The 26,588-nt window shown below is 43.9% G+C and overlaps 3 protein-coding genes across 11 annotated transcripts in view; 1 reads left to right on the forward strand and 2 right to left on the reverse strand.

Annotated features, from left to right (window-relative positions):
• Window positions 1–22: 22 nt before the first annotated feature.
• Window positions 23–2,053, reverse strand: LOC124192889. Its single transcript, XM_046586435.1, has 5 exons — window positions 1,422–2,053; window positions 1,085–1,357; window positions 490–1,017; window positions 333–416; window positions 23–265 (listed from the first exon to the last, which is right to left on the reverse strand). The coding sequence occupies exons 1-5, from the start codon at window positions 1,933–1,935 to the stop codon at window positions 165–167; spliced, it is 1,500 nt and encodes a 499-aa protein (XP_046442391.1). The 5' UTR covers window positions 1,936–2,053; the 3' UTR covers window positions 23–164.
• A 165-nt stretch (window positions 2,054–2,218) lies between these two features.
• On the forward strand, window positions 2,219–3,974 carry LOC124192890 (glutenin, high molecular weight subunit DY10-like). Its single transcript, XM_046586436.1, has 5 exons — window positions 2,219–2,396; window positions 2,459–3,037; window positions 3,107–3,303; window positions 3,364–3,430; window positions 3,493–3,974. Exons 1-5 carry the CDS (start codon window positions 2,268–2,270, stop codon window positions 3,715–3,717), a joined length of 1,197 nt encoding a protein of 398 aa, XP_046442392.1. The 5' UTR covers window positions 2,219–2,267; the 3' UTR covers window positions 3,718–3,974.
• Window positions 3,975–4,121: 147 nt separating this feature from the next.
• The window catches only part of LOC124192886 (RNA pseudouridylate synthase domain-containing protein 2-like), a 40,264-nt gene continuing 17,797 nt past the window's right edge, over window positions 4,122–26,588 (reverse strand). For 6 of the 9 annotated variants that reach the window (XM_046586427.1, XM_046586430.1, XM_046586428.1 and 3 more), the window contains 8 exons: window positions 13,200–13,321; window positions 12,375–12,475; window positions 8,705–8,792; window positions 7,054–7,274; window positions 6,538–6,728; window positions 5,420–6,016; window positions 5,219–5,346; window positions 4,122–5,153 (listed from right to left, as the gene is read on the reverse strand). In XM_046586427.1, coding sequence (XP_046442383.1) covers window positions 5,082–5,153; window positions 5,219–5,346; window positions 5,420–6,016; window positions 6,538–6,728; window positions 7,054–7,274; window positions 8,705–8,792; window positions 12,375–12,475; window positions 13,200–13,321 — 1,520 coding nt within the window. In that variant the 3' untranslated portion in view covers window positions 4,122–5,081. Of the gene's footprint in view, window positions 5,154–5,218; window positions 5,347–5,419; window positions 6,017–6,537; window positions 6,729–7,053; window positions 7,275–8,704; window positions 8,793–11,856; window positions 11,945–12,374; window positions 12,476–13,199; window positions 13,322–26,588 lie in introns of all 9 variants that reach the window. The other 3 variants (XM_046586426.1, XM_046586433.1, XM_046586425.1) reach the window with 1 other exon arrangement.

Genomic DNA, 26,588 nt, shown 5'->3' on the forward strand with positions numbered 1-26,588 from the left:
CAAGCCATCCATAAGACGTTTGTTTTTAACTTTACCGAGTTTATGTAATTCTAGCGAAATATTTTAAATTCTGAATCATAACTTACAAACCATGCTCACTGATTGACAAAAGAACAAAGATTTTCATGCTCATGCCAGCAGTACGGTAGGAAACGCAAATACTCTTAACGGCGGCTCATCAATTTCTGTTCGCGTTTCCGGATAGCCGCTTGCCTTTTTTCTTCCAACAGTTCGGCTGTTGACTTTACTGTCTGAATTGCTTGTGCTGTTTAAGAGAGACAGATAAATGCTAATTAAATTTTGAATCTTTGAAAATTTATACAAGGTATTACTTTCGATTTGACTGATAAACGCCAGTACATCTGGCTGGGTAAAGTCGTCGTCATCGTCAAATTCTGTTTTACAGGTTACTGGCACTAAGTTACCAATTAGAAGAAAAACAAATTAGTTTCTAATTAAATTGAACTATACTTTTATATCGAAATTTACCATATTGGCTTTCAGCTTCTTTCGCGACAGCACTCATTGCACAAAGAAGATCATCGTCGTCGTCATCAAATGGATCTTGTGATTTAACCTTTTCAGGTGGCGCAACAAAATTGGTTTGATGAACTGGTTTCTTATTATTGACTGGATTATTCACTAGTCTTGTAATCCCAATGCCGTGAGAAATTCCTGAAAACGGTTTCACTTGAACAGACAAAGTTGATTTTTGAGATCTAGATGAGTCGGGGCACACGTTTCTATTGCGATCTGCATTGGCATATTGGGGAGTTTGGTTGGACCTTAACGATGGAATTGACGTTCCGGCCCTGTAGGTTGGTTTTACTTCGTTTACTTGCGGTTTAGGAATATTTTTTTCTGTTAGATTAAATGTGCTGGGTTTTCCCACTTTCGACGAAGAAGATTGGTTAACACATGCTGTGGAGTTGTGAAGTGTTCGGGGTTGTGAAGCCAAGGGTATTGCTCGTTGATCTATTGCAACCGGAAGTTTTGTGGTAACTGATTTCGGCGATACTAAATAACAAAAATACAGGGATTTAATGAGATGTCGATTAAGTGTTTTAAGTAAAGGAATACTTACCAAAATTATCAAGACTCTTGTTTGGAATTAACTCTTCAGAATCCAAATCAAAACTTCTACGAGCAACATTCTCTGGACTTGGCTGATTAAACACAAAGATAGTGGAATTGTTTGTTGGGGATGAGGATGGAGTTATTAAAGATTCATTTTTCTTCTTTTTGGATGGAGTTGGGTTACAACCAATTGCTTCCTCTTCCAAAGCTTGAGTGCTTAAAAGTACTGATTCACTGAAGAAGCTGTCATTGCCAAATGCATCACTGGTATTCAGGCTCTCTAAATTGCAGAAATAGTGTCAATTACATAAAATTTTAAAATAAACAAATTATAAGTTTCTTACCTTGTAAGACAGATTTATTTTTATCAATCAGCAACTCACTACTGTCTATGACACTTCCTTTGGCAGAACGAGGGGGAGTCATGATTGTTTGTGCTTGTTTATTGAGCAAATCATTTAACATTGCAAGTTCGTTCACTACATCATTATTTTTGTCTTCTGCAAGCACAATATTCTTCTTACATCGAGCAATATGAGGTCTCAGCTCCCTTTTACGGGTAGGAGTTTGGTTTGGTGTGCTTGTCTTTTTATCACTTAGCATTACTGTATATTTCCTTGCACTTGGTGAAGTCAAGTCCCATACGACTTCACTTTCGCTTTGCTGGCTAAATGTGTTCGGCTGCCTACAAGGTGGACTGGCATATCCAGAAATCATGATGTATTTTGCAACTTCAGCAGTTTCGACATTTTTAATCCTGGACAAAGCTGGCGACTTTTTTCCGGGATTTTCATTTTCTTCAAAATTTGCTGCCTTGTTGCGCCTAGTCAAATAAGAATGTTGTTTGCTTTTCTCCATTCGTAAATAATCAAATAACCACTAACGTAAGAACTAAGAATGAACCGTTCATACTTTCAAAGAATTTGAGTCGACGTAATATGTTTTCTTCAGTCGCATTCAGTGGCTGTTGCCAACTTGTTCAATTTATTTCGGGACAAACTTTATGAATATTCATAACAGTATAGTCTGGTTTTTTCATGCTCTATTTATATTTAGGATTTTATTCGTAATATTTTATTATTTGTTACATAATATTTTCAAACATTTAATTTTGACAGGTACGAAATTAAAATAATACCTGGCCTTGCTGTTTTGAGGTACACGTCGTGTCAACTTCTGGCTTTGACAATATGGAATCGGACCGGATAATTTTTACTTTTTTTAAAATGTTTTTAATTTTTATGCTCTTAATTGTATCTCGTGTAAATGGACAACATGCTCAACCTGGGCAGCAACAACCAATCCAACAACAAGGACAAGTACAAATGAATCATAAAATAGATAAAAGTTTTAAATGGTTATAACATTTTTCCTTACTTAGGTACCGATGCAGCAACAAGTTCCAGGACAAGCTCCGATACAACAGCAAATTCCGATACAACAGCAACAACCAATACAACAGCAACAACCAATCCAAGGACAAGTTCCGATGCAGCAAGTACCTATGCAACAACAAGTACCTATGCCACAGCAAGTACCTATGCCACAGCAAGTACCTATGCCACAGCAAGTACCTATGCAACAGCAAATACCAATGCAAGGACAAGTACCGATGCAGCAAATGCCAATCCAAGGACAAGTACCGATGCAGCAAATGCATCCTGGTCAGGTTCCCATGCAACAAATGCATCCTGGTCAGGTTCCCATGCAACAAATGCATCCTGGCCAAGTACCGATGATGCCGATTCATCCTGGCCAAGGGCAAATGCCTCCTCAACCACATCCAGGTCAACCGCCAATCCATATTGCACAGCCTCCTATGACCATGCCACTCTTTGATGAAAATGCTGATGATGCTCCTGCTGTTGCCATGGAATACAAGGTTCATGTTGATCCTGGAAAAGAGGAGTGTTATTTCCAATTTGTCCAGAAAGGCGCAACTATTTATGTCAGCTTTCAGGTAAACACATTTCTTAGCTCGAATTTCTGCAGTTTCCTTAATTTTCTAATTTCCCTAATTCCCATTCAGGTTCTTCGTGGAGGAGATGGTATGGCTGGATTTGCAATAAGAAACCCTAGCGGCCAGTTAGTTCATCCTTATCAATGGAAACCTGCATCTGAGTTCCAAGAAGTATCACCTACTGGTGGATATTATGGGATCTGTGTGGACAATCAGTTCTCTCGATTTGCTGCCAAATTAGTCAATCTTTATATCACAACCTTCAGGTAGGCGTTTCACATTTGGAACTTTTCCATGTTTGAAATTCTACTTTTTTTATCAATTAGGTATGACCAATGGGAAAAATTTACTCAGGAACTAAAAGATATTGACGTTAGTGCCGAAAACTGCACAGTAAGTTAAAGAAATTTCCTGCATCCGGTACTGTGCTCATTTCCATAATTTTAACCCCTTAGAATATACTTCAAGGCGTCGATAAACGAATTCAAGGAATTTTACAAATGCAGCAATTGGCCAGAAGCAGAGAAGCCCGTGACTACAATCTTCTATTGGATAACGAGACTTACGTGCAAAATTGGTCTATTGCTCAGTGCGTCGTGGTTATTGCTTGCTTTGTTGTACAGGTTTACTTTGTTAAGAAACTTTTTGAAACTAAAAACAGTGGTAGAGGAAGGATCTAGAAGAGATTTTATTACGCGTGGGATTTAAAGATACTTATTTTTTTTTGCCAATCTCAACGGATCTTCCAAAATTGACATAATTTTTAATGTTGACTCTAAACATGATTACTCCTTTTTTTTTACAATCCGTCCCAATCTACATTCCATTTGTCCCTAAATTTAATGAATTATTGAAGTGAAAGCGAGTTGTGAATTTGGTGATGACAAAATACAAAGTGCTCATGTCTTACTATATGGCTGAGTGATTATCCTGTTAACTAAAATCAATCCACTTAATTTCTTTCTTCAAAATGTTTTGTTGAAATTTCTAGACAGCTGTTTTTGTGCAAGTGAAAACAAGTGAAGCAAAGTGTCGGGTCCTAAGAAATGATACTTTTAGAAAACATTTCGCGAATGTCGAAGGATAATGTGGGCTTGCCCTTTAAAGGGCTAATTGTATTAGTCGAATACTACAGAACACAACACAAGAGGACCGAGAATAAGAAATGAAATTGAAAATAAGGATCACTATAATGTGAAATTACAGTCCCAACAAGCTACGGGTAATAAAGGAAGGGACACATCCGTGGTAGCCGATGTTTTCCACAGTGCGCGAGCAGTGACCTGCACTGCATTGGGTTGAATTTCAATTAAAGTTGTGTCAAATAATAAAGAATGAATAAAGAAGACGGAAAGCTGTAAAGTAAGTAAGTGAAAAAGAGAAAAAGGTTCACAAAAAAACACCAATGGAGTACCATAGTGGAGACTGTCGGCCGAAGGAATCGTTGATGAAAGATTCCTGGAACTATTGCCATTCGACAACTTTTGTTTCTCTTGAAAAATAATTTTACTTCTGTTCTTAGATTTCGTTAAGGGGGATATCTTTTCTTTCTTTCGTTCTTTCTTCTACTTTTTTCTTTTGATAGACAATCAACATTTATTGACTCCGGCATGATCATATCTATCGAAACAATGTCGATGGGATGCCTACGCCGGGTCAGATGTATTTCAAAGTAAATCGTTGAGGAGAACAGAAAACTGAAAACATTTTGTCTCTTGATATGTTCACAACTCAATCGGCCGGAATACGACAATAACGCGAACTGCACTCGAAAAAGAAAACAAGGCACAAATGACACACAGACAAGAGACGCGTAGATGACCACTAAGGTAATCAATCTTTCGCTACAGACGTGAGTTTGAGTTCCCCACTGTCTGATGCAGAGTGGACACTGTCATTAACTTTTTCCTTTCAATCAATATTGAACAACATATTCATTCTCAACTTAGTAATTATATGTTTTACTTCTCTTTCTTCATTCTCCTAGTTGGTAGACCAAAGTTACCGGACCGAGGAATCACAAATGTGATTCTCGACATTATCCCTAATATTCGTCATTTTGCCAATCGGATTGCGCCCAGGTGGGTAACTGTGTTTCGTACGACCATCCAGGCCCCTATCAAACATTTTTTGTTTTGTTAAGCAAACTGTGATTAAAAACAATGTCAAGTTAATCCATACCTTGTAACGCCAAGCGTGAAGGAACATCATCAAGTCTTTAGGCTTGGGATCACGGAAGCGCGTCTTACATTCGAAGCAATGCTCATCGAATGTAACTTTGTCGGAATTGTAGCTATCAACGGCTGAATCTATAATAATGATTTTAAATCATAGCAATGAGAAACGATACAACAATGGTAATAACTTAACAACAAAACTGACCGTCATTTGTTTTATTGGGGGCCTCAGGTGAATTGCGATCAATGTGATCTGTGTTTTCTTCCGGTTTAACTGCGCTATCGTCAGCGACACCGTCATTCTCACTTTTGACGTTGTCCGTTGGGCTGGCCGGTTTCTCATTAACGGAACACTCGGACTCGAGCACAGCTCCCGAGGGCGATAGGGATAATGTAGCCAAGGGAGACGGATCGGTCAGCGTCTCGGTGCTGACTTGATCCTGGGTCGCCTCAATTTCCGTGTCGGCGCTGTTGGGTTTGAATTCCGGAAGCGATACGACTGCCGTTGGCGCCTCTTTGGATGCGGCTGCATCAGGAGTTTGGCTTCTGCTAGAGACTCCACTGGCCATTCCCCCAGAGCTGCTCGACGGAGTCGCTACGCCTGTCGCTTCCGGTGGTATGACGCCACTAAAAAAGTTGGGGGCAAAGTCATCACCTTCGCCTCCCAGCCAGTTTTCGGCGTTGTGGATCGAGATCAAGTCATGGATCAATTCTTCGTCCGTCTTTCCAATGTTGCCATCTTTGCCTTTCTCCGGACCGAAAACAACGTGATTATACAAGGGGTCGTTGGCAATCGGATATCCTGGAAAGATAAAAACAATATTGCGTCGTTAAATCCAGATACTCCGCTTCCTCCACATAATAATGAGCGACTTGAGCTTGCCATATCGTCCAAGGACTGTTTACTGTTACTGCCTCCCTCCACGTTATGATTAATAAGTGGATAGTGATCCTTAAGTCTCCGGTGAGCACAACATTTACTGGCGTCTAGTTACGCACGATTTCAGATGGCAGGTGGGCAAAAGGACGAACAATTTCAAAGCAACTATGGGGGCGGCATAACAAGCACTATACCCGTCGTTGAGTCAAGTACCAGTACAGAAGGATTTTAACTAATGCAAGTCGCTCGACCGAGGGCAAGTCAATTTAACTGAATAATCAGCGATCCAGCGATCCAGCGATCCAAATTCCACTCTTGTGATCATGACGGAAAGACCTCGGATCCAATTAACAATGGGCGTGCGGGTTTTTGTTGAGTAAGTAAGTAAGTCACCCCGTCGCTCGCGATTCCCCCGAGACGGACGTGAAATTCCCTTGACTTACCGAGGTACTGCAGATGAACTCTGATCTGGTGCATCCGGCCGGTGCGAGGCTTGCAAAGGACGACGCTGGTCTTTCCATTGTACGAGAGGCGCTCGAACTCCGTTTGACAGTCCTTGCCTTTGGGGGAGACCCGGCAAACACCGATTTTGTAGCTGACCACTTCGATCGGTTCCGTGCACATGATGTGTCCACTGGCAAACGAAAATCAATTTGGAATATGATTACAACAAATCAAAGGGCCGAACACAGAATGCGATCATCCGGAACACGGATTAGCTTCTATGCATTTTCACAACGACCAATGGGGCAAAGTCAATAAAATAACGAGACATCCAAACATGTCCTATACAAAACCCCGACTCGGTTATGATGAATCCATGGCTTGATTGTAACAAATAAACCAATTAATATTAGAACAGGGAAGGAAGGAAGGAGGAGGAGGAGGAGGGAGTGGAAGATAAGAGAGAGAAAGGGCAGCAAAGCATGTCAAGGGGAAGCAATTGTCAGTGAAATTACCTCGGGAATTCGCCTCCGACTCTGCAGACGTACTCCTTGGAGACGAGGCGCGTGCGGATCTGCACTTCCATCTGTCGGGCTTTCTCCTGGTTCCTGCCGAACATTAACAGACCGGACGTGAGCCGATCCAGTCGATGGATCGTCCGTAAGTTGCGCAAGTTGTGCTCTTTGGCCAAGATGAAAGCCACCGTGTTGTGGCGGTAGCGTCCGCACGGATGAACCTAAATAACACACATACACGCGCCGTCCGGAAACGAACCAGTTAATGCCGGTTGAACATCAAAAGAATTTCATTTTCAATTGAGACGGAATGATGGGCGGGGGTGAGGGCGAAAGCTAGGAGGTAAAAGGTTAGATCGAAAGCACGTATCGCCATCCAGCTAATCGTTCCAGGGTTTCCGTCTTTATTGGATTGAACTATCCGTAGACTGAACCAGATATAGAAAACCCGTATTTACCAATCGATTTCTACTCCTTTTTCCCCAAAAAAGTTCTACGTGCTCCCTCCCTTTAGAAAAAAACGTCCAAATCCAATATTCATGTCGACTGCTGGGTGGCAGGAGCAGGCAGACATACGCAGATAATGTAGTCGAGCATCATCTGCAATTCTGCATACACTAGAGTGCATATTTGATTAGAGCCTGCTATTGCAACCAACGCGCCAGCAGTCGCCGGAACGATTGAGCCAGGATGGCGTCTCCTATCTACAGACGTGGACAAGGTGACACGTCGGAACATGAAAACAAAAGTGGCGGGGAAATAGCGAAAAGTTTACAGCCAACACGAAACGAAAATGGGTCGTAATAAGGAGACAACAATCCTTGGCAAACGGCAAAATAAATAAGGGATAAAGAGAGAGAAAGAGAGTGAGAAGTAAGGTGAGGAAGATTAGGGAGAAGAGAATACAAACATCGGGATGTACAACCTGGTACACTATCATCTTCAGTGAGCACGTGCGTGAGCCGAGATTGGGCTTGTCTATCCATCTAGTATCCCTTGTAACACTAAACAAAATCTCCGTTTTTTTCCCTACTCCTACTCTATCTGTTCTCTTCTTTCCCCCCAGTCGGTGTTAGACTAAAACCCTCCCGACGAGGCAGCAGCAACAACATCATCCCTCGGATTGGCCCCCCAAGTGACTCCATACACTCAAAAAATAAACCGAGCGAGGCAATCGAGCGTTCCGAGTCGTGGAGCATAGAGATGGCGATCCTATTTTCTGTAATGGATATGTTTCTCTCGAATCGCATGTCGTCCAAAGAGAAGTGGAGTCGAGGAAACATTGCAACAAGATTGAGACGTTAAGAGAGTCGAGTGAGGGAGAGAGCCAGGCTTCTTCATCGTCCTTCTCTCTTATCATCAAATCCAAAAGGCCAACGACGTCTTAGGTCATAAAAACCCAAGAAGGAAGGGGGGGAGCGAAACGGGAAAGAGTTGAGCCGCAGTTGGCAAACACAAGTCAAAACAACCGAGTAAAGTAGAAAGTAGCCCACTTTGAAGAGAGGGGAAAAGATGGTTCCAATTGAGTCAAAATACGTCAAATTACATTTAAAGTGAGAGCGCTTGTGTTAAGTGCACGTTTTCAAAAGAGACGGCCGATGGCCAAGTCTCGTGCCGAATCTACATTCGACTTTTTTTCATTTTTACGTACCGGTACGGAACATGGCTTGTCTATCACAATCATGTCGTCATCTTGATAGACGATTTCGATGATCTTCGACTCTACCGGCACCTCATGTCTGTGTCATTTGTGAACCGAGGAAAGCCAGAATGAGTCGTTGGTAATATTCGGATGGGAGCGCGGCCAAGCAGCAAAACGGCGCCAGCGTCAATCAAATAAGGTCCCGATATTTTTCCATCAAGCGCGTACGGTGGATGGGATGCAAGGCAATAAGGGGGGTTCGAATCAATAGATAAAATCAAATAAACAAAACAAAAAAATGCACACATCAACATTCAGAACTGGAAAAACAAAGATATAATAGAAGAAGAAGAAAAGTAAAAAAAAAAACTAAAACTAAAAAGATTAAATCAAAAATAAACAGCAAAAATTCGGTAGAACAATCCCCAGAAAAAAGAAAACACGTGCGCTCACCGACGCAAACGCAAGGCGTTTGTTTATTGGTTGATCTCTCGATTGTTTACGCCATGGCAATAGTTGCGGAAGGGCGAGCAAAGCACAAAGGGAACAAAAACGACAGGAGAGAGAAAAATAATAAAAAAAAAAACGTGTCGGATGTGTCGGCAAGCGTCTCTCGACAAAGAGGTGGCGAGTGCAAACGGCGTAAACGGACGACTTTCACTCTGTCTCTCTCGAGTGAGTTCCTTCATCAAGGCGATTGGCTTCATTTCATTACACTCCTAGAACCAGTCAACTGCGAAGACTCAGAGTATAAAGACGACTACGGAATAAATGATAAAAAATAATAAAAAAGAGAAAATAAAAGAAAAAGTTGGAAAGATCGCAGGGCCTTATTTGCTGTAGCTCTTAACAACTTTATGACTTTGTCGCTCGAGATAGGTGGCGGCGCCTACGCATTCAAGATTCTCGCGCTCCTATTTCAAAATTACACCAATGGATGGCTGCCTTCTGATTGGATTGCCACATTTCCCTCCCCCGAAAAAATAAACTACCACACAGTCTTTGCCAAGGCGTACAAATAGAAAAAAAAAGCACACGCGAGAGAGGGTGAGAGGAAGAGCAAAAAAAGATCAACTCCATTACATCCATCGAGTTGCTTCGAGTATGCGCAGGGGCGTAAGTCAATCGATCGATCCCCAATTCCACGCATCCTTTTTACACACATTGCTCTTATATATTTGCCGGAGATTCAAGGTGTATAGTAGACACAGACATAAAGAGACCAGTGCTGGTGGTAAGACTATTGAAGCGCAGCAGAGAAAAAAGGGGGGCACAGAAAACCGTACGGATGTTATTCGCCCCAAGCCGACAATGACATAGTAGTTCTGCCAGACCAAAAAACGACGACGACACAGCCGGCGAAGAAAAGCGGAACACGTCCAAGTCTTATTCAAACAGACAGAAGCAGGACCTTTCGCCCGTTCCTTATCCCACAAGAGACACGGAAATAAAATGGCAGAGGGACAGAAAATAGGAAAGAAAAGGGGGGTAAAAAAGAAAAGAAAAAAAGACTACAAATACCATCATTTCTTTTCATGGGTGTGAGTGATGGTGAAAGTTCTCCAAACCCTATAGAACATGGAGACGATTGAGATGCGCACCACACGTCCACCTGCCACGTCTCCGCAGACAACCAACGAGATGCGTGACGACAACTCTGCCATTCTTTTGTGTCTTTTGTAATCGCATCCGATTCAATCTGGTCGAAACTAGGGCGAGTAGGGAGAAGATAGGGGAACAAATCCGCCTTGCGTTTTTATTCGTTTCTTTTTATGCGCCAAATTGATGCGACGCTGAACCAAAGTCCGTCGTCCTTTCTCGTGGACAAGCGGATGAAGGCCGTGCGCATCCGCCGAAATCACAGCAGTCCCTTCCGCCGTTCTTGGCAACTTGAAATGCATGTCGCATTCTTATTCTTCTCGTCCGCACTCAAGTTGATTTCAATTCTTCAATTATCCATCAACCTCCAGGTCTTAAATTCGTGTCCAATGCGAGCAATTATGTCGTCGTTAATGACGACGAAAAATCGACTTCATCGTACGATTTGAGAGGAAACAAATTTCGTTCAAATTCGAGATAGGGAAGAAACAGAAAAACTCGCAACACGACTTTTTTCTCTTCTTCTTCTTCATTCCAGGAAGCGGCCAGAATCAGATCAAAAGAATGTTCTCTGCCTCCTCTGGCATCGTTACGCCTCGTTTCTCACATGATAACTCTACTATCGAGTCTTGTAATCTCATTATCGGAGAGACATTTGGTCTCGGCCAAGACGGCGATATCGTTCCATCGTTCTTCTTGTCTTTTATGTTTCAAGCATTTTCGCTCGAGTGTCAAGCGATCCTCGATCGATACTCGATCAGTCGTCTGGGTTCCATTCCACATTTCCCCCTCCGCTTCCAATCTTTATTTCTCCCCAGTAAATATAGAGACATCTGTTATGAGATACCTCGCAGGAAGGTCTCCGTCCGTTTTCTCTAGGCGCCCGTCACTTGGTCCAAGTGTTTGGGCCTATGTGTTCCCGAGCCCCACGTACGCAAGCTGTGATGTGATGCAAGAAACGGTTGCTAATCATGTGGGCGATATTAGCTTTGCTCTCTCCATCTCTCTAGCTCTCTCTACTGTTGTTGATTGTCTTTGAAATCCTTCACAAACTCGGCAGCACTCCAAACTCTCTCCAGGATCAAAGAGATGCACAACATCCACCTCCCCTCAAAATCTTCTTTCGTTTCCGGATCGTATCCTAATCACGAACGGAATGGGGGATAGAGGGGGGAGACGGATGTTGTGGATGCCTTGAGGGATTTTCGATACGTACTCCATACACAACTAGAGAGATGCCCAGCACGACTGAATGCTGATTGGTTCGGTTTTCACGTACTACTAGATATATATATATGTTGTGCACCAGATTGCAAGGGAGGATTAGGCGGGGAGGGATTAAATTTTTCGTTATCTTCCAGGAATAAAAAAAGAAAAATAGGGGGACCAAGAGTAGGGGGGTAGAAAAGGATTTTTTCTTTTTTTCGTCATGAGGAATGAAGAAAGACAATGACGCCACAAGGGATTGGTTGTTTTTAGGGATTTGCCAGTCAACGAACGATCACGACAAGAACAATGACAACAACAACAACGAACATCATTAAAGAAGAGTGACAACTTACAGGGACGGAGGGAGGCTTGTGCACAACCACCAAGTCCTCGTCGAGGTGGACGATGCTCACTGCATCCCCAATCACGGGCCTCTCGTGTCTGCGCAGCCGTTTTTTTATTTTGTTTCGTTCGTTTGTTTGTTTGATTTTTTTTTTTTTTTTTTTTAAATTGTACAGTTTGTTTGTCCATCGCCATTCAATCAGCAGGTCGCAAGCAGAACAACACACAATCAACAACAACGTGGTTAGAGCGACGTCATGTTTCTCGTTTTCGTCTATGATACGTGTATAGAGCTATTAGCCTATCATGCCGGTTTGAGTTTTTGTTTGTTTTTAAATTCGCACCAATCATCGACGTTTGAAATTTCAATGAGCTAACGTCGGTGATCGCTACAAGCCAATTGAATTCTCTTTTAAAACTAATTCAGAAAATAAAAATCCCTCCAAAATCAGATAAAAAAGAAACACGATCAAAGTGACTACAAAGAAAAAGAAAGAGAAAAGATGAGATGATTGCGGCGGCTTCTTACCTGTGCACGATGTTGGCCAAAAGGTCGTTGTGCTTCAGTCGGTAGTCGATATCCACCTTCTCATAGTTGACGGTCAGCGATCCGGATTTAATGCACCGCTCCTACGACAACAACAAATGGAACGTCAACGATTTTCTCCTCGAAAATTAACGATTTGAAACGTGAAACCAATAAGATCCGCCCCAATATTTTCCTTCAATCACGCTCGACCCGTTCCTCCTACGAGACACCCCCTGGCAGGAAATTGTCGGTCAAAAGCAGACGGGATAAATAACATCCCGTGGAAACGGCAACCGAGCAAACACACACACACACAGAGGGAAAATGAAATTGAAAAAAAAAAAAAAAAAAAAAAAACAAGAAAACGAATCCTCCTCCCCCCCCCCCCCTAAAAAAAAGAAACGAAAGAAGAATCAAGAAAAGAACAGCTAAAGCGTGAAATGACGACCCGACAAGATTGAAAACCAAAGAGTCACGCGTTTGTTCGCGTGTGTGTCAACCGACAGGAGGGCCCCGTGTTTCTGCAGCTGCTACCGTCGAGAAGAATGACAGCGCGTGTTTCCCACTCTTCAAGCGGATAGACAGACGAACGAACGAACGGGCGGATAGAGAAGGGGGTACGGTAGTAGTATACATAACACGCAGCAGGAGGGACATAACAAGTTTAAACCTGATTTCAATTCCCCCCGTCAACCGAGTCCCTTCGGTTGACAATAATAATAAGAAAAAATAAAAAAATAAAATAAAATAAAGCAGAGCAGAGCGAATCTCTCACATTTCAAATTCAACAACAACTTTTATGACTGTAAATCAAAAGTGACTTACGTATTCCTCGACGGGATGGGCTCGGAACTCTCTGGCAAAGACGTCAAGGATCTTTTCTCCAACCCAGCGACCTTTGGTGAACGTCGTGAAAGTAAAGTAGTACGGGTACACTTTGCGGAGACCTAAATAAAAATGACGACAAAAATAAATCCAACAAATCAAAATCACAAACATTGAAAAGGTCAAGCACCGAAAACGCCAAATAAATTGCGAACTTAAACAATAAAAAAAAAACTCGTCAACAGTTAAACATCCGTCACAACTGCGTAGAAACACGCACAATTTTTATTTTATTTTTTTCCTACTCTGTCACGAACGTCCGCTTTGTGTTTGTTTTATTTCGAAAATTCGAAAAGATGGAAAAAAAAACTTGATGGGCGCGTCATGTTAATGTTTGCGACACCCATTTCACGCAATCCGTATACGCGACACGGCGACGATAGCGCCGCGTGTCACGAGATCCACGAATTCTTGCCTTTTCTGAAGTGCTGACCTCGACTCAAAATGCCCAACACGTTTCCCGGCGACACCCACAAAAGAAACCTGTCTCTCTCCTGTAACTTCTATTTATATCCCACAGCCGCCCGCGAAGGTTCCCCCACCCCACCCCACCCCAATACGGAAAACGTAATAAAAAATAGAGAGAAACAAGAAAAGGCTTCTGTTTGGTATCACACAATAAATAGGGGAATCTATAACTATTTCAAGTCAAACACACACACACACACCCACCCCACATGCAGAGTTGCACAGAGATCCGCACAAAAGGGCGGAAATGGCGCGTCGTGAAAGCCTAAACAACATTTGATGAGTTGCTGGATATCCTCCTCTTGTTCGTTATCGACTCAAAAGAGTCGAGGAGGCATTGACACACAGCAGCACTTTTTTTCTTCTCTCTCTCATCTTTCGAGATGGGCGACTGTCTATTGTCCAGTCACGTTCCCCACCCCACCGTCAACTTTTCTTTCACGACGGCATCTACATCTACATCTCTGGTGGCTTTTCAAATCAAATAGGGAGTTTTGGTACAGTCATCGATTCTCTATCTGGCCAGCAGAGCCCAGCCCCAGCCACTCCCCGGCTCATGCAAAGACTCATTCATTCTCGAAAATAAAAGAAGATAAACCCAATCGAGTTCTGATGATGAAGCGACAGCGTCAGGAGTACCCGACGAGCTATTGCCTCTCATTTTCTTTGAAAACCTATTCGACGGTGCCATTTACGTGACACACACAAAGTCCAGTCTAAGCTATACTGTATACGTTGACTGGACACGGCGTCGGTCGGTTTGTCCCTGGGCAGCACTCGAAGTCCTTTTTAACTTGCCCGTCCTTACACAACATACAAGGAAAAAGCGGAAACCCCAGAACCAATTACTTCCTGATATTGACCTCTCCGTTTTCTCTCTCTCCGACTCTTCTTCTTCTTTTTTTTATATATTATACTTCCTTTCCTTTTAGTAGTATTATATTTGTGCTCTCTCCTATTGTTTGACGACCTCAAACCCAAACATTCCCCCCCCCTTTTGTCATTCACATCTAATAAAGTTAAGATCCGAAAAACATTCTCTGAGTTATATAGTAGTAACTGGATTGGTTGAGAAGGGAAACTAGCCAGGAGTTCCTGCGTCGTTGAGAATCAAATGCTAACAAAGATTAAGAGAATAAAATAAAATAAAGAAAACAGAGTCCATTCAATCTAACTTGTAAGAAAAAGAGATGAACCAGAAAGTTGTTTTTGTGTCTTTACTTCTTGTCCCCCCCTCTCTCTCTTTTTTGTTGTTTCGTTTTGGCAACAGATCAACATTGCAGAATGCGACAATGAAACTAGAGAGAAAGAGAGAGAGAGAGAGGGGCTATATTTCTTTCTTTATTTTCCTGGTCATTAACTGTATTTTATCGTCTGCCAGCCCCTGGATGGAAATAATAACTGGTAATCTCTTGCTTACAAAAGAAACACAACGAGCCAGCAACGAGGACATCTTCCTGAATGTGCGTGCCGGCCTAGAGTTGCGTGCAGTGTGTTCGTTCCTTCCTTCCTTGCTTTTCTCTACACGACAAGTCTATAAGCAGTGCGTAACAGCAGGCGACCATCGAACGTAAAGAAGAAGGAAGGGACGGCTAATCGTTACTATTCAAGCGAAACAGCTTTTGCGGGATAAAAAGTCTTGGTCCCCTTCAAGTTTTCGTCGATGCAAAAATGAAAGAAGACGAGGAACATGAAGGATATAAGCCTAATACTCTACTAGAAAGCAATATAGCTCGCTTCAGTAGAGAACAAGAAGATGAATGGAGGAGAGGAGAGACGGGAGAAAGAAAAGCAAGCGAACGGAGAGAAGTACAAGTAGAGGAAGGCGATTCTTCTTCGACTACTCTTTATCATTCATCATCCCCCACCCATCCACTTATTTCGTCCGAACGGGCCAAGCAAGAAAGATGTCGCCCGTTCCACGGGTCTCTCATCGTCCTGCGATTCCCTTTTCGTTAGGTGCACCCACACACACATTTCGTACAGAGAAGAAGAAGAAGAAGAAGAAAGCGCAAGAAATAGGAGAAGATCCATTGACGACGCGGTCCGTGTCGCAGTGCAATCAAGCCTCTGGCAACCTTTGATGAATGATCCATCAAAAAGAATTTACTGCATTTCCTTTTTTTCCCTCTTTTTCGCTATTGCTTTCCCTTTTAAATGATAATAAAACAAACTATAAGAAACGGCTATGTTATTCCATGACCTAAGGCTCTTTTTCTTTCTTTTCCTCTCACCGAGGATCGCAAAGTTCAGCCAAGTGTGGCCGTGCCATCATTATCTGCTGGGCCGCATCCATCTTCCTTCTTGCACGGCGATTTGACAAGCGCCGGACAAAGGCGAGGAAAGAGGAGCATTAATAACGACATCATCCGAATTAATGAAATGCCAGCGGCCCTATTATATATCAATACTACACCTTGGGCGACAAGCGGAGCAAGAAAAAAGGAAAACAAGGAGCGCTAGGTGTGTGTGTGTAACACAATCGCCATTATCACCAAGATAATGGGAGGATGAAATGATTAGACGTTCGTGCGTGTCTGTCAGTGTACGCGTATCGTAGTAGGAAACTTAGGATGGAATGAAGGGGATACACCTGAGGAAGAAATCGAATAGCTACTCCTGAGCTACACGGATGGTACACACACGGAACATAAATATACGCACGGATCGGATGTATCTAGGGGTTTTATGGATACGGTCCATTCCACCTGAATAAATCTGATTTAATCAGGTAACAGCGAGAGAGCAGAATTCGAATCAAGTTACCGCCAGTCTGGCATGGAAAAAGAAGCAAAGAGGAAAATGTGTGGTGCAAGACAGCAAGTAGCGGTTGGTAGTAGTAGTAGTCAATGGCATGCTATTCATGCATCGCAATTGCACCGTTCGGGATCTCAGTCAAATCCCAAAACCTCCCACTAACTGGCGACACTCCCTTCCCGTCAGGAAGCTTTTAGTCCATTATGTTTTTTTGTTTTCTCTTTTTTTCTGCGCTTAGTCTGAAAGAACTTTTTTCTTCCACGAAAATTGTACACGTTCCATCCCCCCACCCCCCCCCAAAAAAAAACATTTTGCTCTAAATCGTTAATAAGGTGGCCGTAAAAGGGGGAGACTTCATCATCAACTCAACACGACACGAATACAAAGGCGCATTTTGGTTGACATAGACATTTCTAACGCAGCTGATGACTTGACCTTTGAGACCGCCAAGAGAAAAAGTTAAACATAGAATAGGAAAAGGCGAAACAAGAGAGAGAGAGAGGCTAGAAGTCGATTTTGGGCGGAAACGGTGGTGGAACACGTCGGATGATAGGCGGAACCGTGACATGGGAAGAGAGACGAGAGAAAGAGGCAGCGTGAGTGAGAATAACGACACGAAGCCCCCACATCCCCCCACCCAGCTCCCAGCTCCTGTTTATATAAAACCGTGGCGTGTAAAGGATAGAGAGAGTAGGAGGGTCGGGTGAGTGGGCGAGGCCCACCACCACCACCACCAAGACTCGCTCCATCATTTGATTATCACTTTGGGATAGCGGAAGGAAAGAGAGCGCCAAGACAGTCAGGGAGAGAGAACGAAAGAAAGAGAAGAGAAGAGTTTCTTCGTTCCATCACTGATCAATTACGACGTACCGACAAGTTCGTTATCCAAAGAAAAAGAACAAAGTAAGGAAGAAAAAGAGAAAATAAAAATAGAGACAGAAAGAAAAAAGGAAGACCCATAGTCTCCATCCAGCATCCGTTTTTCCTACTGACGCATCCAAAAGTTCCGCAATAAAACGGAAGAGAACGGTCGTCAAATTCTTTCAAAGCGCAAAGAGTTTGAAGAGCTCGTGAAATGGAAGACATAAAAACAACCTTAGCATTCCCTCCCCAAGGGCAACTGGGGAGTAATCAAATAGAAGGAAAAAAAAACTTGATACAGTCCCCCCCCACCATGACGGAAGGGGGAGAGAGAGTTAAGAGATGGAAGAATTCCAATTCCATCGATTCGGCGTCTGTAGAGAGGGAGGAAAAAATGGTTTCGGTCGATTACGGGATGAAATCTAATCACAGTTCAATCCATCATTGATCATCAATTCATTCCTCGGGTGAGGAAAAGAAGCTAAGGAAGAAAACATCCAGATCAAGTCAAGCGGAAGAAGGATAGCTAGAGCTTCGGCATCGACGTCTAACCTCTGCTTCACGTGGGATAGCTCTTCTTCTCCTTTTTTTTCTCTCTCTCTTTTCCTTCGCTTCCGTACACTCCATTTCCTTTTCTTCTTCTCTCAAGTTGCTGATACGTGTATACACAACACAGCAGCACAGCAGCAGCAGCCCACGACGTCTACTATAAAAGGCTGTAGGCTATTTATCCCTTTTTCACCCGTTTGATTTTCCGGCGTTCAAGATATCGAGTGCTCTACTTTGTGCCCGGCCCTGCCCTGCTCGTGTTTTGTTAACCCGGCCCTGTAAACCCGCCAACAAACGAAAGCATGTCATCAGTTTTTCTAGGCGTACGGCGTACGACGAGCGAGCGACGTCAGCCCAATGTGACGTGACGTCGTTAGACGCAGCGTCGTTTTTCAACAGCATCAAGTCCGCCCGTCCGTCCCCCCTATCGATTTCAGCATCCTGTTACACGAGGGAAAAACGGGTTGAATGGTGTGTGTGCCTGCCTTACGCCGGGTCCCGGGGTGCACGAAGGAGAGACGGGGGTCGTAACAAGCCACATCATCTCTCCCAGTTCAATGGCAAGTCTGCAGAGTCATTTACGCAGTTGATAATAAGAAGCAAATGGAAAATAGTGCAGACTGTATTCTCAAGTGCTGGAAAGATCCTCCCTAGTCAAAAAGGAGAGAGAGACACTCCAACCCCATCCCATCATAGCCATTCCATTGCTCAACTGCATCCAGCAGACTCGGCCCGACTGATGCAGAGCAGTAAGTCCTCCATCCTATTCAACGGCCACTGACCATTGTCTGCTGCTTCAGTAGTTTCAAATAGCCTCGACCGAGTTGCTAAGACGATCTCTCGCCGGCCAACCTTGCCCGGTTCCCCCCCCCCCCCCCCTTCGTCGTCTCTCTCCAGAGACTGACACATTGTGTCCGTCTGTCGTGCAATGACGACGAAGAGACGGCAAAGAAAAAACGCCTTCTTCTTCTTCCTCATTTTATTTTTCTTTCTTCTTCACTGTCTTTAACAGCCAAAGCAGAAAGAAAAGCACACGCACACATACATACAGAAGAGAAGTGTCTCTCGCTCCTTTTTGATTATCAATGGTCGACACGTCGCCTCATAAAAAAGACCAAAAGAAGTCGTCCAGACTCTCCCCATTTCTTTTTTTCTTTCCGCCCCCCTTGCAAACCTTTGCCCGCAACTCTCTCCGCAGTCCCGGCCCCTTCTTTTTCTACTTGGACCTTAAAGCGCCGCTGACCAACCTTCCGGTGACAATTACGTCGGCCAGAGAGAGAGCCAGGAGAGAAAAGGGAGGAAGAAGGCTTTTAGGCCATTGTTGGCTCTCATCGATCCAGCCGCGCCAACGGTACACACATCTCTTCTCCTATTTATTTTTTATTTTATTTTCTTTTTGAGCAAAATATAAAAAGTTAAATAAATAATATCCAAGGAGTAGGTACACTGTACTTTGCGCACTTTCGCTTTTATTCATAAAATATTGAGTGCTCTGTTCTACTAGCTTTTATTCCCACCCCACCCTTTTACAGTCTGACCGTTGTTCGATTGACAGTAGACACTCGAGCGACCGAGCATAGTTAGCCTATAAGGCCAATGCACACTCTCTCTATTCCCATTTTCTCTTGATTCTGTTTATTTTTTCTCATGTTTTATTCTTGGCTTTGCCAATCGATTTTGCCCATTTTTCCCGGGCCACTAACCCTCTACCTCTGCCGTCTCGCATTGCAAGTAGGAAACTGCCAAGATCGATTACGATGACGATATTTAGACCGGAGATAAAAGAAGAAAAAAAAAAAAACAGATCCCGTCAAGTTCAATCTGTTTCTTCTTCTTCTCTAAAGATAAGACGCGGTCGAGTTCAATTGTCGAGAGTCTGCACACAAAAGTGATGCCCTTCGTTTTCACCATGTGACATTCAACCACCGCCCCCGGAGAAGTTTTCCCGACCCATCGACGCTCGGACTTGGAATACCGGATAAAGTTATATTCGACGACGTCGCAAAACTTGACAATTTTTTTTCTTTCTTTCCATCTAGCTGCAACACAGTTCCTTATTTTCCTCGGTCTTCTACTCTCTGCACGTTGAAAAAAAAAATCTAAACTTGAGCAGATATGATATTGGATCGCGAACCGGCGGCCGCACCCTCCCTTCTATATAACTTGTTCATCATTTTCTTCTTCTCCTTTTTGTGTGGAAAATCGACACAGAAGAATAGGAGGCGGGAACTATGGTTCTATTCAAAAACTTCCCATCACAAGAAAAGACGAACATGCGAAGGAGAGAGAGGGGGGTGGTGCGAGGGTTCCCTTATTCTTCCATGTACACCATAGAATATGAAGCACGCCAGAGTCCTCCTTCTCTTTGGCCTTATAGACGCGCAATATCGACGAGGAGAGAAACTGCCAGAGACTTTCTCTCTCTCTCTCCGTACACATCCCCTCTTCTAGCTGCTTTTTGAATGCAGCGACGACTCGCGAGGGAAAGGCGAACAAGAAAATAAGGTTTGGGCCTCCGCGTAGAATAAGAAACGAGAGCGACGACGTCGAGGTTTAAATGACGAGAGAAGAAGAGAATGTGAAAAGAGGGAGAAAAGAAAAGAAAAGAAGAAGAAAAAAAAGTGGAACTGATGCCAACCTGCCCGACGGCCACCATGTCTGTAGAGAAGAGAGAAGAAGGAGAGACTCAATTTCTATAAATATATAGTGCGTACAGACGCCACAAAACAAGACCCATAGCACACACATAGTGCAGCAGTCTCGTTCGTGAATTTGGTTTCCTTTCAAAGCGAGCGGGATCGAGACTATAGCCACAGCGCGATCCAATAAAGAGCGAGAGAGAGAGAGAGAGAGATGAAAAAGACGCGCCAAAATTGAAAAATACGGACAACATTGACATTCACTCTTCTTCTCTTTCAACTATTTCAACGGCTAAAGGTCGCAAGAGCGAGCGAGGTGGATAAAGTCAAGAGATGGCTGGCGTCGTCGAACGACTTAACATTTCAAAAGGGAGGATCGCTTTCCAAATTCCTAAATATGAAATAGTCTAAAGCAAAATCGCATCTACTATTCAAGTGTGTATGGATAGGAATGAGAAGGAAAATAAAAAACGACGACAAAGAAGAAGAAACGGAAAGGGTCGGACATATATCCATCAGTTGGGCGGCGCATTGATTATTCGAATGACGAGACAAAGGTGTCTGAAGTAGTTGAAATCTAAAAACAAGACGACGAGGAAGTAGCGAACAGATTTAATGAGCATTATTATGAAGTATGTAAACGACTTGACGTTTGAAACGCCTTTCCCTCCACTCAAAGTGTCGCCATCTTTCTTCCTTTGAGAATCAGCAGAACCCACACACCACAATGCCACTGGTGGGGCTCAGAGTGGATGTCTAACTAGTACTACGTAATCTATATATACATAGTACGACGACTTTGAAAGCTTTACGATAACCCCGCGGCCATTAAACGACGTATGAACAGACAGTCGGCCAACGACGAAAAACCGACGCGAAGACACTTAAATTTCAAAATAAGAAAATGATGATCAGAAAAAAAGAAAATAAAAACATTAAAAATATTTAAAAAAAATGTCTCTCTACCCCCTAGCAACGCGCACAAAATACCAAAGAGGACGCCAAGGAAACTTAAATAATGTCGCGTAACGTTACGCTGTCAATGTTTGGCACAGCCACGGCCCAAAAAACACACGTTTGGCATTCACCAAACAGGCGGACCACACCTCTCTGCTTTCACTGTATATGGTACACTCTCTACTCGGAGATGAAATATATGAAAAGAAGGAGCTCCAAAAGAATAATACGGCCTTTAGTGGTGCTGGCCATTTACTGACGTCAGCGTGCCAAACTGATGGACATAGCCTCGCCAGAAAAAAAAAAAAAAAAAATTGGGATCCTTATCAATGGTTGGCTATTCATCCCAGCTGACCGTGTATCCATTTTTTCCTTTTCCTTTCCTGCTTCAAGAGTAGCCCTGGCTTTTCTCGCTCTTCTACCTCCGTCGTATAACTCGTGCACAAATTGACTGCCATTCACATCCGATCCCGGCGGCTACAATCATCGATCGAATCGCTTTCTGCCCATCTCCCGTGGCAAGTTACGGGAGCACGACCGCTGCTATGGCACAATAACAAACAGATGACAAAAGGCGTTACAAATGTCGAAAACGAATGGATTCAACCACCAAGAAAAAAGACGACATCGTTAGAAAAGGAACCAAGCCCTCCTGGACACACACGGAAGAAAGAGATCCCTCCCACCCAGGCTACTTCTTCTTTTCCCTACCGAATGCGAGGCTGTTGCCATCAGTCAATAGCAAGGCTAATGATTCCGAGATGTTATTTACCATAAGATTATCTTTGCCTCGGTGGAGAACCCTATTTAAGAAGCATTACTCTCTATACCCCGCCGCACTCGGACGGAAAGGGAGCAAGCGAACGCAGGGACGGATGGACGGATGGATGGCCAACTAATAAACGGCTTTCATCTTACAATGTAGGGGGGGGAGGAGGGGGAAGGATATCGGGTGATGCGGTGTGCATAATTCAACAACGGGGCAGGTTGCTGGTCGAGCCAAGCAGAAGGATCGCAGATGGTTTGGGGATATGACGTCAATCGGAGAGACGCGCAGTTGAGTCAACGTAACCGAAAACCCTACGGTGTGCCACGTAGGCTCTTTTATTTTATTTTCTTCTTCACGAAAACTAAACAAGACGGCGAATGATGAGAGTAAATCGGAACAAGAAGGCTATGATGACGGTAAAAGCGATTGGGAGCAGCAATAATCCTTCCGTGGCATTCTCGGAAAAGACGGGTGGGAGACTCTAGCTGCGGAATTTGGCGGATTAATACGAAAAGGAGAAAAAAAATGTGAACAAAGAAAAGAAAAAGGGGAAAAAGAATGTCAGCAGGAAAAAAAAAAGAATCTAGCCCAGCTTTAGATCTTCCCTCCTCGACCGGATAATACGAATCCTGACAAATGTTTCCATTCCAAAATAAATAAATTTATCTTTCGAAATCATAGAGATTGATACGACAGGTTTGTCATCCAGTCACGGGCAAAACAAGAAAAAAAGGAGAGGGGTAGGATTTTGCGGTCCAATCCGGAAGCATGAAAAGAAGAAGAACAAGGGACTGTACATTGTACAATCCACTCGAAATGACAAATGCCCTGTATACTGTGGGAGGGTGGGTGGCTGTACGTAGTACTTAACTCAACCAAGTCGCAGCCTATTTTCATTACACGGATGCGGATGGATTGACGGCCGGAAAACCCAGTGGAAAGGGACGGGGGGGGGGTATTATGTCTGTCACTGAAACATTCGCTCGGTTCAACGCCTCGCCCCGATCCCGTAGGGCTTCAACCGACTCTTTTTTTTATTTTTATTCCTCCGACCCATTTCTTTTCATTTCCCCTCTCCTCCGAGTAGAAACGAACTCACAAACGAACGCACGAACGAAAAAAGAGAAGAAGAATAAGAAGAGGAAAACAAAAGAAAACGAACGATGTCATCTCTTATTTCAGACACGAAAGGACGCAATGGATGCGCAACTCGCCAGGATCCGACAGAACGAGCAAAACTTTTGTCCACTCTCCCGTCCATCCGTCCGTCCGTCCTGGACGAATGGACCGACGGCAATCTCATTTGTGTGTGTTCACCAAAGAACCCTCGTCCCTGGTCGCTCCGGCCGCTGCCGCCATTCTGCCGTGATGTCCATTCATGTCCGGCCCAAAACTGATCGGCTATTTAGCTCCATACAAATGGCCAACACATGACACTGTTGGCCGTCTGCCCGCACCGCAAACAAGTTCGATCTTTCCCTTATTGAATTCGTTTCAAAGCAAGATTTTACTTGAGTTTAACTAAAGATAACCAACCTAACAACTAATTGAATTTCATGCACCAAAAAACGTCGACGGGTGGTAAGCAGTCGGCAATTGGATGCCACAAATCACGAAAATTACCCACCGTTTGTTATCCGACCCAAAGACGACGTCGAAAAAAACCCCAAAGCAGGACAACCAAAAGAACAAGGACATGATTTGCTACACTCTTCATCATGTTGCACGGAGAGTTGTGTGGCTTGCCAGTTATAAAACGGACGTGATGAAAATGAGCTAGAAATCAAATTCCGTCTCGCTGGCCATAACAGAGCCCATTAAAAAAACCGGAGGGAGGGAAAAGAAAAAACAAATGAGACATTGTACAGAGTCCGTAGGATCCTGCGACCAGATCCACACATGGGCGTAACGGCCTCTGATGTAACGTGTGCTGGTTATAGCAGCGCACCACCAACCCACACGGCGGATGGAGAAAAAAAAAGAGCTGAGAGGTGCCATCGGCTAAATTTAGATTGCGGAGGACCTTGCCCTTCCCCAGCGCATCTGCATAACCGTTGATGCACACACGCATGCCACCGACAAATCCTATTGAAGATCCTCTGCTTTAAAGTTTAAGAAGGAAACGACTACAAGTGTGTGATTACGACGACGTCCTCCTTTATTTTTCTCTGGGACGCCTGGCGTGTCTGTAAATTTCGACCAATGTGTTTACAAACTATCCTCGAGTCGACTCTAATGATGGCGGGCACAAGTATTTCATTTTCTCAGAGAAATCTCTCCAACCACCAACCATTGGGAAAGGAAAGAAAAAAGCAACGCGACGGGAGATATATAATTTCGTTGGACAAATTGGGACAACATTTTGCAGTTTAAGCCATTCCCATTTGTCAGCCTTACTCCTTCCATATCTATCCACCTCTCCTCTTTTGGAAAGCAACGTGACGATGATGATGATGACGACAGTTCCGGCTCGGGCGGGATAGAATCGCCATTATTATGTAAACGCGGACGAGGTCGGCTTTTCGCAAAAGACTTGGCCAAATAACAGTCTCCCCCTCTTTTGTGTTGTTGTTGTTATTATTTCTCTTCTTTCGTCCACTCGTTAATAATAGATCGGAACGGCCACTGAATTATATAGCCAGTTTCCTCAACTGCGCTCCCGTTAGCCGGGACAAGAAAAGCAAATAAAAAATGCCAAAGTATTCCCGTCGAAAACGAAACACGCGACTCCCCTCCGTTTCTCTCTAGGGGGTCGTTTGACAGGTCAAGAAAAACCAAAACTTTAAAATCACAAAACGTACAAATAGTCACTGGTCGGACGATTTTCTTAAATCAGCCGGGGAAAAAAAAACGGGCAACGAACAGGAGGGAGGGAGGGAGTTGGCGTTGCGTAACCCAAATGGGGGTCATTTCTCGTCCAGTCTAATAACGTGTTGGGAAGTCGGCAGGTAATAACAAGTCCCTCCATAATAATTAAGGCTTGAAAGATATTGAGATTGGAAGCCGCCCGACAAGCAGGATCGAGTGTGTGTCCCAGCTGGGCTGTTGGCCGCCCACCCTATTTTATTATTCAAATAAATCGCGCAGCCCAATTGGAGGAAGCGGCGGTGGGCAATAACAACTTGCCCCCACTGCGGTTTGTTTTGTAACCGCAAACATCCAACTACTACTACCACCACCGCCGCCGCCTTAGCGTCTAAAATCGGACGTCGTATCCTGTCGTTTGTTTTTGTTTTCCGCAATCAAAGTCCGCGACTTGGCTTCTTTATGGACCTTTGCATCGTGTCGGGGGGACGGACAACCGTTTGGGTAACCGGGGACCCAATATCCAGAGGAAAGGAGAGCTCGAGCTTTATAAGCTCCGGCTCACAATATCCAACATCCCCCTTACGGCATCTTCATCTTCTTATATTCAATCTCTCCCCCGATAGAGCAATCACTTGGCCAAAGAAAGGAAACAGGACACAATACTTTCACTTTACTTTTTGCTCCTCTTTTTATTTGTTTATTTTTATTTTTTCCCCGTTGCAGTGTGCGCGGAGGTGTGTGCGGGAATCCAACAAGTCCGATGTCATGTCCATTTTATTTTGCCCGCAGTGCTCCTGCAAACTGCTTGGGAGCTGCTATTTCGGGCTATTTGTCCTCGTCCTCAACTCTCAACCCAACAGCAGCAACAACAACAACAACATCGGCCGCAAAAAAAGACTTTCGACTCTCTCCTTTTGGGTTGTTGTTTATCCTCCCCTCTCGTGAGCAATGCTCCCCCCAGGAATAGTCACGCCGGGGAAGTGACCGTCGTTTAAAGTAAGATGCATTATCATTTAAATAATGGCGCGCAAAACTTAATCTAACCTAACCGCTCGTGATGCATCCAACCAACAACTTTTCAAAGTCCGAGATGTCACTCACATCGAGCGACAACGTCAGACATCAAACAAACCAAAATTCGACCGACTAACGTTTCACAGTCCGGTTAAACCGTCAAGTCGACGACGAGTTGGGTCCGGCCCGGCTGGCGGAACTTCCGTTTCACAACGTTTACAAGAGGACCCTAAAATAACTATCTTCTCTCTCTCACTTTTTCCCTTCTTCATGTGTTACAGGATGTGATCAGAGTTCATTTTACAGGTCCCGAACGGGACGAAACAACAACAACTGCCGAGCGAAAGGAACCGCCGCCGTCATCGTCGCTTGCCCGCTGACAATTGGCAATAACAAAAAAATACGAAAACAAAAAGAGTAAAGGGGTGGGCAGGCAAGGGCGAAAGAAAAGGAGATGAGGGTTGTCAACAAATGTAATTAAGCGGTCGGTGGGGATCCCGCGGGGTC

This window comes from Daphnia pulex, chromosome 4 (assembly GCF_021134715.1).
Source record: "Daphnia pulex isolate KAP4 chromosome 4, ASM2113471v1".
In the NCBI taxonomy this organism is placed as follows: domain Eukaryota; kingdom Metazoa; phylum Arthropoda; class Branchiopoda; order Diplostraca; family Daphniidae; genus Daphnia; species Daphnia pulex.